The sequence below is a fragment of the Halyomorpha halys genome, unplaced genomic scaffold (genome assembly GCF_000696795.3).
Source record: "Halyomorpha halys isolate HHAL.00 unplaced genomic scaffold, Hhal_1.1 Scaffold28.1, whole genome shotgun sequence".
NCBI classification, from domain to species: Eukaryota; Metazoa; Arthropoda; class Insecta; order Hemiptera; family Pentatomidae; genus Halyomorpha; species Halyomorpha halys.
Genome location: NW_027110130.1, coordinates 1,263,967 through 1,276,732, shown reverse-complemented (window position 1 = coordinate 1,276,732; position 12,766 = coordinate 1,263,967). Strand labels below are relative to the sequence as shown.

The 12,766-nt window shown below is 31.7% G+C and overlaps 2 protein-coding genes across 2 annotated transcripts in view; one reads left to right on the top strand and one right to left on the bottom strand.

Moving 5' to 3' along the window:
* The window catches only part of LOC106683787 (very long chain fatty acid elongase 7), a 15,335-nt gene extending 4,618 nt beyond the window's left edge, over nt 1–10,717 (bottom strand). The window contains exons 1-5 of the mRNA XM_014425478.2: nt 10,627–10,717; nt 7,084–7,271; nt 5,257–5,352; nt 2,598–2,654; nt 2,412–2,517 (exon numbers count right to left, since the gene is read on the bottom strand). Of these exons, the coding sequence (XP_014280964.1) occupies nt 2,412–2,517; nt 2,598–2,654; nt 5,257–5,352; nt 7,084–7,271; nt 10,627–10,648 (469 nt within the window). The 5' untranslated portion in view covers nt 10,649–10,717. The remainder of the gene's footprint in view (nt 1–2,411; nt 2,518–2,597; nt 2,655–5,256; nt 5,353–7,083; nt 7,272–10,626) is intronic.
* A 1,929-nt stretch (nt 10,718–12,646) lies between these two features.
* Nucleotides 12,647–12,766, top strand: part of LOC106683945 (ankyrin repeat domain-containing protein 50) — a 17,799-nt gene continuing 17,679 nt past the window's right edge. Inside the window, exon 1 of the mRNA XM_014425717.2 lies at nt 12,647–12,663. The gene's annotated coding sequence lies outside the window, so the exon portion shown is untranslated. The remainder of the gene's footprint in view (nt 12,664–12,766) is intronic.

The window sequence follows — 12,766 nt, the reverse complement described above, 5'->3', positions numbered from 1 at the left end:
TTTTTTTTTTATTCTTTCATGTCGTTTATTTTATCTCTATAATTTTTGTTTTCCTTCCCCGTATTGTTTTTGTTTTATGTGCATCTCCTGTACTTTTTTAGCTTCATATTTTACATATTTTTATAAAGAAATTTTGCCATTGTTACTTGTTTTTATTCTTATCTTTGTATTTTTATTCTTATCATTTTATCTTATCATTGTATCATTTTGTATCTTTTTAGCCCTGATGAAGCCCAACAAAGTGGGGCGAAACGTCGGAAAATAAATAGTTGTAAACTATTTTTGTTTCTCTTTTGACCGCAACCCTGACCATCTTCTTATATATTAATTTATATTACATTTAAGTAGCTTTTATTTGAGTGCTAGAAAACACCAGTACGTCAAATGGTTCCCGATGTATATTTTTAGATAAATTAACATTTTTGTTCGAACAACTATAAATTAATATATTTTAGCAAGTATTTTAAAAATACTACTCCTACGAAGATAAACATCATAAACTACTTTATAGTGCATTAAACTAGCTTTAATTTGAGTGCTAATAGACATCTTACGTCGATCGTTTTTTGAGATATAGATTTCCTTAAGTAAATTCACTGATTTTTTATGAAATGTTGGTTTTTTAAAAGCTATGTCACGGGAACTATTGAACGTAAATATCTCTATCAGTGCTCATGTTTTAGCAAATTTGCTCTACTTTAAATTATGGTCTCTTAGGTTTTCTAGTGCAGTAGTAGTTTTAAAGATATAGAGACCCGGATAAAAGATTTTTTTTAACGTTTTGAAACTGCCGCCAGTTTTTTTTTTCAGCTACATGTACTTGGCAGATTCATTAATTTAGACTAGTAATTTTACATAGTTTTCATTTCGTTACATCATCTTTCTTCCATCTCTCTTTTTGCTTGTTTCTTCTCCTAGTTTTTGTTTCCCCATTTCTTTATTATGATTTTTATCCCTTACTTTATTAGAATTTAAAAATGACCTAAACAAAAACAACACTAACTACTAGCAACTAACCTATCAAATCGACAACATACAAAATGGGATGAAGCTCAACTGGTCTAGTCTAGTCGAGTCGAGACGTAACTCTCCATTTAGCAGATTTATTAACAGACTCTCAACCATGTTAAATGTTATATCGTTTTAACATGGTTAAAGAAGGAAATATTTCTCCATTTAACACATCTTTTTCCATTAAACACACTTTGATTTGTTAAACTAAAGATCATGAATACCCTTATTATATGAAAGTATTAAAATATTTCATAAAATTTGATCGAGTCTGGCATCCAAGTCTGCTCTATAAACTTCGTCAATTCCAACCCCCAACATATTTCCTTATAATCCGCTCCTACCTCACTGATTGAACCTTTAAAGTAAATCATAACCTAGCCTACTCATCTCTCTTTTCTCAGTCCGCCGGTGTTCCTCAAGGTAGTATCTTAGGTCTCATTCTTTATACGGTTTATACAGCTGACATCCCAACCCACCCTAACACAGTCCTAACAACATACGCTGATGACACATGTACACTTTCTGTAAACAACGACCCAACTAATGCATCACAAACACTACAGGCACACATAACATCTATTGAAGAATGGTGTAAAAAATGGAGAATCAAAATAAATCCTGACAAATCCCACCAGATCACCTTTACTCTACGTCGTAAACCTCTGCCCTCCTGTCCTACAGTATCCTTTCTAAATACACCACTAATGCCTGTTGAACAGATTCGATACTTAGGACTCCATCTTGACAAGAGACTTACTTGGAATCCACACACAAGACTGAAACGACAAGAAACTGCTCGTAGATTCCGATTGCTACAACACTTACTTGACAAACGCTCTAAACTTCCCATTCATTACAAAAAATTAGTATACACTACAATAATCAGACCAATTTGAACATATGGAATTGAGCTCTGGGGCTCCACCAAACCATCAAATTCTTCCCACATCCAATCCTTACAATCCAAAATCCTACGTAAAATCATTGATGCTCCTTATTACATCACAAATAAACTCATTCATAAAGACCTTAACATCCCATTCGTTGCAGATATGACCCAAAACAGATATGCGTCTTTTTATTCCACTTTCTGTCTTTTTATTTTTAACTCCTTAACCATCCTAACCCATTAATTCTAAATCTTTCATCCTTAACAATCCCTGATAATCCTCCGAGGCGTCTGAAAAGATGATGGCCACGGGACCTTCTAATTTAAATTAATGTTTGAAGTACCACCAATGGGAGGTTCCTTTCCAAGATTTTCAAGTGTATATGAAACATACAACATATTTACCTATTGTATTATTTTGTACAGTTGTAAATTACATTAAATAAATAATTTAAAAAAAAATCATAAAAAAATAAATAAATGTTTAAATAAAAATAAAATTTTGTACCTTTTATGTAAAATACATTCACCCAACCCATCCAGAGTGCGATTTCGTGATGAATCACATGTAAGAATGTGATTTGAGACTCCTTCTTTCTTACGGAGTAAAATATCTAGGGAATATCAAACTAAGAAATAATTTGATTAATGAACAAACAAAAAATAATACAAAGCCTTGCGAAATATAACTTACTGTGTCTAGGAGGTCCATAACTTTATTCGTGTTATAATAAAACACTATTGAAAAAATCTGAAAATAAGATAATAACAGTTTATTTGTAAATGGGGCATCACCCGTAAAAATAGAGTTGGTTGGATGATTCATACTTAAATATATCATCGTTGTTATTTTACAAAAATATCGATTTAAAATCATTTATATAACCTAATAACAAACAATAGGGGTATTCATGTTAAATGTAAAATGTTTTACCATGTTAAATGTTATAAGTATAGGATTATGAGCAGCCCAATTTTAATGTTAAATGATAATTGCTTTAGAGCTTCCAGTGGATTTTTTGATCAACTTGTTTTATAACCTTTCATTCCAAAAACTTTATGTTATAGTTTACTTCTAAGTTTTGATTAAAGTAATTTATTACAACATGCCTGAAGTAAGTGAAAAGTGGAAGTTGTGTGAAAGTTTGGCAAGTGAGTGCCTTGTTGATCTGACTTCTGAGGAAGAGAATCAAACTGAGCTAATTGACTTCGGTAATTACATTATTATTATTGTCATCCATTGCTTTATTAGTTTTAAAAACATACAAAACAATACTAACACGATACAAAAAACACAAACTACAAGCAAGTAACCTAACAAAGCAACTAACAAAATTGTGACGAGCTCAGCTGGTCTGTTGCGTGACGTCATTTAACAGACCTAGTAACAGACTCTCAGCGATGTTATATGTTATATCGTTTTAACATGTTTAAAGAAGGAAATATTTCTCCATTTAACATGAGTTTTTCTATTTACCACGCTTTAACATGTTAAACTAAAGATCATGAATACCTCTAATATACTCGAGCAAGGTGGGCTATCAACATTCTTCAAGTAGTAGTAAAAGACAAAAACATCACTACCTGTTTAATAATATAAAAGAAACAAAAACTACACATTCTATTGAGAAGATGAGTATCCAGCTCTATGAATAAGGTTTTTGTGTTTCATATATAAAAAGAAGTTTAAGATACCACGTGAGGATAGAAATTCATACACTTGATTTTTCCTAAAGTTTTGTTTATTTTAGGAAGATAGTACGGGTGATGATCAATAAAGGTATTAAATAATGAAAAAAAACTATTTAATTATAACCAACCTTTTGTCCCACTTTTCAAGGCTTTTTCAGGGTTGTGTGAAACAAAGATGACAACTTTTCAACTTTCAATTGTCATCTTTGTTTCAATCTGAAAGTTAGTAATGTAAGTCCAAAATGAAAATGATTTAAAATTAAAGTTGTGAAAACGTATTTAATTAATGAAATATTTAAGTAACATAACGGGATTAAAGAAGTAAAACATAAAGTTATATTTTTTTTTTGTGTTTTTTTTTAAACTTATTTATCCATTCAAGTGTTTCCTGTAACCGGTTTTTTATTATATGTTCCTTTTAATCTATGTGTTAGTCTTATTCTCGTAAAATGTATCTATTTGTTTGTTCTTGGTAGACTGGTCTACTGCTGTGACTATGAATGATGGTCTGATTTCACATTACCGTCTAATATTGAATTTGTTTAGCGGGTCACTGAAGAGGATCTAAGAGGGCGAATTCCAGAGAGCGAATTGGTTGATCGGGTGAATTGAAAAATTGTGAAAGGGTGGAATTGGAGGAGCAGAAATGAGAAAGAAAAATAGGAATGAATGAAACATTTGTATTTGTTGTACAGACCGAAATGGATTGTAAAAGGAAACTGTAGGGGGGGAAAAAATTGTTTATTATATCTTATTATTGTAACTATTTTTTTCTGATTATAACATGGATGTGTAATTTATATATGTCCGATTACGGATTGATAAGTATGCTGCGTGAGATAGCAACCTAATGTATTTAGGCAGCATAGATAAAAAAAGTATATCTCTCTCTCAAAAGAAGTATGAGTAAGAATGAGATAATTTAATTAGTAAATGTGTGAAGTAAATTAAAAATTATTTGAAATTAATTTTATCAAAAAACTATTAACTAGTATCTCATCGTTGTAATTTTATTCTATTTTAATAATATATCCTACATTATAATCATATTATTTTCATAATGTTCTATTTTTGATTATACGGGTATTCATGCTCTTTAGTTTAACATGTTAAAGCGTGTTAAATGAAGAAACTAAGTTAAAACGATATAACATATAACATGATTGAGAGTCTGTTAAATAGAGAATAACGTCATGCAATAGACCAGCTGAGCTCGTCACAATTTTGTTTGTTGTTGCGTTAACTTACTTGCTCGTAATTTATCTTTTGATTGTGTTAGTATCGTTTTGGGTGTTTTTAAATCGAATAAAGCAATGGATGGAACTGATAATAATGTAATGACAGTTGTCAATTAGCATTTCTTGATTCTCTTCCCCAAAAGTCAGATCAACTAGGCACTCAGTAACCAAACTTTCTCTTTTTACTCAATTTAGACATGTAGGAAAAAAATACTTTAATCAAAACTTAGATGTAAACAATAACATGAAGGTTTGGAAGGAAAGGTTATAAATCAGGTTGCTGAGAAAATCCGCTAGGAGCTCTTATGCATTTATCATTTAACATGACTTTGAATAGGGTTGCTCACAATATTATACTTAAAATATTTAACATGGTAAAACATATTGTATTGAACACTACATCATGAATACCTCTATTCTTACCTCGCTGCGCACATCTGGGCCTGTGTATACAGCTGAGACTGGACTGCATAAATTACTCCATAAGTTCAATAAACTCATTCCCATCAGCGAGAAACACTAAAAAAAATATTAGGTCAAATAATTTTGGAATTATTGTTTACAAGGTAATAAGAGGAATTGAGATCATTTGTGGTGAAAAGAATACAAGTGAATAATACCTTTATCTTCTTTCTCAAGGTAAATCATATAAATATGGATAATAATACTTTATTTATTTTGGGACGAGTCCTATTTAGAATAATACAAAGGAATCGATAGATGAGGGCTGAGGAGCCTCAGAAATACTTAAACAAAAATACAAAGAAATATAAACAGTCATAATAAAAAATTTAATTATAGGTTACTTTCTCACTTTTATCAGTTGAACAATAAAAAAAAAATGAAAAAATAAAAAAGAGAAAAGAAAACGATGTAAAAATAATTAAGAATGATATAATAGTTTACATACATATTTACAATTTAATGGGGTCTGAATGGGTAGGAAATGGTTGAACAGGCGGGATTTAAAGGTATTGGAGCGACGGATTTGGAAAGGATGGAGTTCCATAAGGATGAGGCTCGGATAATGAACGATCTATCGAATGCAGCGGTTCGGTGGGCCCTTGTGTATAAATCTGAAGACCGGGAACGGGTATTGAAGGAGGATTTGAATTGAAGGATCTCGGAGATGTATGGTAGACGGCGAGAATGGATGACTTGGAAGATGAAGGATGCCAGGAAATACTTACGACGGTAGGAAGGATAAAGCCACTTCAACTCTGCATAAAAACGGGAAACATGGAATAGATCATTCCATTATTGTTTGATCATTTGCTGTCCTCAATTTCAACCAATTCTTAATAGCTTAGCTTGTTTTAATTAAATTTAAAATGATATGAGTTCTACAGATTTTCAAAGCAGAAATACAATGATGTTGTAGTGAGGGAACTAGAAGTTCGAGTACAATCATAGAAGGACACTGAGCCACAGCCTCTGCTTGATAGCCGATTCTGATTTCCAAATGGTTGTTATTTTTTATTCAGCCCTGATAAAATCTCTCTCCTCTACCTGTTTTCCCTTCGTAAGCACTGGCGGCTAGTTCCCTCCGGGCTTACATACCCCCTTCGCCTCTGTCCGAATAGTACCCGACAGGACGAAGCTACCTTCCTGCACGACTCAGCAGGCTAGCTACCCTCCAGGTCAGTATTTCTCCCTTGTGTTTATTGGAATAGTACCCGATAGGACGAGGTTACCATTCTCTGGGATATATCAGTTGTCACCCGTTAGTCTCATCCTATCTAGTCATTTTCCTTGTCAACTGCCTAACCTTTATTAACTGAACACGCATTGCCGAGGGCTTCTGGGCAAGCAGAATAGTTAAGAGAATAACCCTCCTTCACAATTCACAATTGTCTAGTTAAAAAAACGAAATCAGAATGTGTTTGCTGAATCTGGGCCGCAAATCCAAGACAAGTACAAATGCTTGGCAAACATGGAAGCAACAAACGTCTATAGCCACAAGCTTGTTTTGTTCTTTTGAATTTTTTTTTTGCTATTACGTTCGACTAAACCTAATTTAACTTAACCTAAATTTAAATTCTTTATCTGTGTTGCGGCTAACAACCAGCCCTAAATAATTGTCAATACTTAGGAATAGTCTTGTAAAAAACGCACCCCTAACTATTACTATGTTATAATTATCTTACAGTTATAAATAATAAAGATTTTTTTTTTAAATGTAAGTTATGTAATTGAAAAAAAATATAAACATAAAAACTTTAAAAAATAAAATTAATCATAAATATTGACCTTCTTTATTATATATACATTCATCAGTATCTGTAACAGGTTGTATATCATGATGGTTTTCTTGAGGCACATTGCATTTCTGTCTCTCATTTTTCGAGGTATCCACACCTTCACCAAATATAGGTAGGCTACTGCTAGGGGTAGGACAGCATAATAACATAATGCCACAATTATGGAATTTTGTTTATCTGAAATTAGATATTCATAAGTAAAAATAAAATGTATTATTTAAAACAAAAATCATTCAATAACCAACTTATAAATAACGAGTGGAAACCACCATCAATGTCCGTACCAGATTTGGCTGTATGAAATAAACCAATGCCTCCCATGGGAAAAATAAAAATTTATATTGGTTATAAACCCACAACCAAACATTTAGAGGAATTGTACGTAAGCAACCAAGACCACAACAAAGTTCAATAGAATATAAATAATAAATAAACTTTGGTCCGTGGTTTTCAACACTTCTAGTTTGTATGCCCATAAAGCCCTGCAAACGTAGGCTCAATATAATAGTACAAGAGCCGAGAAGAAAAAAAGGCAGTTATTTCACCACAATTTTTGATTACTTTAATGAAAACTATGTAGAATTACTAGTCAAAACTGATGAGTCTGCCAAGTATAAGTAGGGGAAATAAAAAATGGCGGCTGTTTTAAAACCTTAAAAACATTAATGTTTCATTCGGAGCTCTATATCTTGAAAACTACCAACACTAGAAAAAAGAACATTGTTTAAATAAGAGTAAATTTAATGAAATATTAGCCCTAATAGAGCTATTTACGTCCAATAGTTGTCGAGATATAGCTTTTTAAAAAGCAATATTTCATAAACATGTACTGAAATATCAGTAGTTAGTTAATTAATTTTGACAAATCTATATCTCAAGAACTAAGTGACGTACAGACGGCTCTTAGCACTCAAATTAAAGCCAGTTTAACGGACTATCAAGTAGTTTATGACCTTTACTTACGTAAGAATAGCATTTTTCATGATATTTCCTAAAATGAATTGATTTATAGTTGTTCAGAAATTAAGTTTGAGTTTTGAAAAACTTTATTTCAGAAAACCTTCGACGTACAGATATCAGCACTCAATTTAAAGCTAGTTAAATTTACTACAAAATAGGCAATTATATTTATCTTTGTAAGAGTAGTAGTTTTTATGATATTTGAAAAAATAAATTCACAAACTGTTAAGTTACTCGTATAAAATGTTGGATTTAAAAAAAAAATATATCTCTAGATCCATAAGATGCACATATGTCTGCCAGCACTCAACATAAAGGAAATTTAACTTACTAGAAAGTAGTTTATGACACTTATCTTCGTAGGGGTAGTAGTTTTTATGATATTCGCATATGAATATAAATTTGGCAAATGAAAATTTGTCCGAACAACTTTAAATCGATTTATTTTAGCAAATATCATGAAAACTACTATTCCTATGACGATAAACGTCATAACTACTTTATAGCCCATTAAACTAGCTTTAATTTGAGTGCTAATAGACATCTGTACGTCGAATGGTTTTTGAGATATACATTGTTCAAAATAAATTCACTAACTACTGATCTTTCAATACTTTCTGTACCACATTTTTATGAAATATTGCTTTTTAAAAAGTTATTTCTCGAGAACAATTGAACGTAAATAGCTCTAATAGGGCTTACAGTTTAGCAAATTTACCCTACTTTAAATGATGTTCTCTTAGATTTTCTATTGTTGTTGATAGTTTTTAAGATATAGAGCTCCGAATGAAATTTCAGTACTTTCCATACAACCTTTTTGATACAATAATTGAACGTAAATAGCTCTATTAGGGCTTAAATTTTAGCAAATTTACTCTACTTTAAATGATTCTCTCTTAGATTTTCTATTGTTGTTGGTAGTTGTAAAGATATAGAGCTCCAATAAAAAATTAATTATATTAACGCTTTGAAACAGCCGCCATTTTTTACTCTCTCTACCTATACTTGCCACACTCATCAATTTTGACTACTAATTATACATAATTTACATTAAAGTAATCCAAAATTGGGGTGAGATAACTGCCTTTTTTCTCCTCTTGGGCTCTTGTACTATTAGAGGAGCAGTAACTTACAGCTTGGAGAGACCCAACCTCATCCCGAAGACTGAAGCCCAGGCTGCTGCAGGGCGTCCTGTTATAATTACTTTATTTATCTACTCTATTACTGAGGGCCGTGCGGGTTGGAGCACAGATCCCCAGTGCGCTCGGTTCGTAACGTTGTGGGTTCGATTCCTACCTGGGGCAGTTAAACATTCATTTTTCGGCGGTCCCAAAGAATGAATCTTGACAATCCCACCTTGGTTAGTACGCAGCGGCAACTCAGGTAGCCGCTAGAGGTTGGCAAAAATGACCACTAGGCCCACTTGCCGGACTTGTTCCCCCACTTTTATATATTTTTTCTCTTCGTCTCTTTCTCAAATTAACTTTTTTTTGCCATTAGAAGTCAATTGTTTATTTTGTCAAAGTTATAAATATCATTGTTTCTGTTATTAACTTTTCTTTTTCTCTCTTCTTGACAATTATTTTTATTATAATTCATCGTTATTATTTACAATTATTCAATATCTATAACGTTTTAAATAGCTAGAGGTGTCTAAACCACCCTCAATCAATTGTTAAACAAAAAAAAGTCACTGTTATATCTGTGATGGGCGGCCATAAGGGCTTAAAGTGAAAAAATAAAATTATCAGGAGATCAAAAACTAAGTTCAAAACATTATGTAAAATCTATATAGTTGACCGTAGATTAATGATTGGAGAAGTTTGTCGGGGGGTGCGGTCAGCAAAGAACAACATAAATAAACAAAACCATATTTATTTATTTTATGCCGACGTTTCGACCTGAGTTTCAGGTCTTCATCAGGGCTATAGAACAAAAGAGATAACAACAAAATTTAGAGAATGTTGTAACAACTACTATCTAATTCCACGATTATCAATCAATTAAAATTTTTTTTACAATTCAATTATGAGTTATCAATTTTTTATCATTTATGATTTAATTCAATATTTTGTATAATTCTAAATTTGTTTTTATACTATTCCTTTCAATTGTATGTTTCTCTAAATGTTCTTGTTTTCTCTTTTGTTCTATAGCCCTGACCTGTAGTCTATAGACCTGAAACTCAGGTCGAAACGTCGGCATAAAATAAATAAATATGGTTTTGTTTATTTATGTTGTTCTTTGCTGCCCCCCGACAAACTTCTTCAATATAATAATAAGTTTATCTGAAGCATAAAACCCTTATTACCAACCGGTAGCTCTGATTTGATGCTATAATACGAAATAATCACCAAATGCTCAAAATGTGACTTAGGCGTTTATGACCGCGCATCAAAGATATAAACCCTGTAAGGCCCACCTGAACGATCTGTAATTAAATAAAATATATTATAGCATACTATAATCTAAACTTTTTACAATCCCAAAAGTCCTCCTGCAATAATTATTTGAGATTACCGATATTACACTGAACTTGTTTTTAATAAATTTCAATATTGAAATGTTTTACCTAAATAACTGAGCGAAGACATGGCTGCTCCTGTTCATACAAAGGAATGAACTGACCTATTAAAAAAATAAAATCATTTATAAACGTAAAGATTAGCCCACTACAACTTCGTGACGTTAATAGGATTTATTTAACACTTCAATGCCTCCTGCATTATCATTTGCATAATTAATTATGAATATATGTAAATTTTATTTTAAAGAAAAAATAATTGCGATTGCTTTGAACAATAACTTAGTATTTCTTCGTTAATATTCATAGACGATATTAATATTTGTTTCTTGCTCAGGCCCATGGCAATTCGATATTAACAATTAATTTACATAAGGTCATATAATGATGATTGTAATCTACACCAAATTCTCAATACAAAAAATACAATTAATTCAATGTTGTAAAAAAACTGTACAAATGATTATACAATGTTTAATTAATTAATTATACGATATGAATTTTTACTTATCTGTGTTACTGTCCTTATTTTACCCATTGTGGCATATATTTAATTTTATTTCTTGCCCATTGTATCATGTATGTACAGTTTTCATTCGCACACTATTCATTAAATTTAATTTTTTTTTTTTTTTACATCTTGACAAATGACTAACCTGGAATCCTCACACCAGACTGAAAAGACTGAAAACTGGAAGTCGATTTCGACTATTACAGCACTTACTAGACAAACGGCCAAAACTTCCAACACATTACAAAAGACTGATCTACATGACTGTAATAAGGCCAATCTTGAGAAATGGAGTTGAGCTTTGGGGCTCCACTAAACCTTCGAATTCCTCTCGTATCCAATCCTTACAATCCGAAATGCTTCGTAAAATCCATAATGCTCTTACTCCTTACTTTGTCACAAATAAAATCATACATAAAGACCTTAATGTTCCCTATGTAACAGATCTAGCCCGAACCAGATATCACCCATTCCATTATAAACTCCCTAACCACTCAAAACCCCTAGTTTCTAATCTTGCATCCTCTATCATTCCTGACAATCCTCCGAAGAGCCTGAAAAGATGATGGCCACGAGACCTGCTAGTGTAAAATGTCATTAGAGTGCTTCCAATAGGTAGTTTCTCTACACGTCTGTAACATTCCATTTTAACTAAGATCAAATTTACTGAATGTATTAAATAATATACAGCTGTAAATTTCAATAAAGATATTAAAAAAAAAAGATTAGTATTAAAATTCTCTCACCCTCTATATCATTTAGTTGCCATCCTCAATCATTATCATTACCCATTATAATGCGGATAATATTGTCTAATATATTTTACTTTGTAGATGTAATACTACAAGACCAATAATGTCTATTTGTATTGAACACGAAATTTTGTTGCAGTGTAATGTGCTATTTATTATGTTAGTAGCTTACTTTTTTCAAGTTATGTTTACCCATTATTACGGATAACTATTTCTAATACGTAGAAGATGTTCAAGATTGCGGTCAAAAAATATCAAAATAGCTTTTAACTGTTTATTGTCCGATGTTTCGCCCCACTTTCCAGGGGTTCATCAGGGCTATTCAAGACGATTGGTTGTTTAACATGTCTATTTAGACAATGTTTATGTTGAATGTCTCTTTAACCTATCGTCTGGAACAGCCCTAATGAAGACCCACAAAGTAGGGCGAAGCGTCAGAAAATAAATAATTGAAAACTATTTTTTTTTTTTTTACCGCATGATGATATAATATGAAGAAGATGACCTTGTCCATCTTCTTCATATTTTAAATTATACTGTCAACTATTTATATATAACATTTCTAATGTGCCTTCGTAAAATAGAATTATAAAAGACCGAAAAAAAAAATTCTTTACATTATTTCGGTTAGAGTTGTACTGAAATAATCAGCGACCTAAACTAAGCGTGAAGTTACGCTCCTCTCCAACGAGGGGGAAAAAATAATTTCGAGGGAATTGAAATAACTGGCTAGATACACTTCTAGCATTAAAAATAATTTTAATGGAATCCAGGGTGGTGGGCATTTGTAGATCAGCTCCCGTAGCGGCAGGTCTAGCTTATGTAAGTAGTCTAATCCAATATATCTATAGTATATTAATATAAGTACTCTAATCCAATATATCTATAGTATATTAATATAAGTACTCTAATCCAATATATCTAT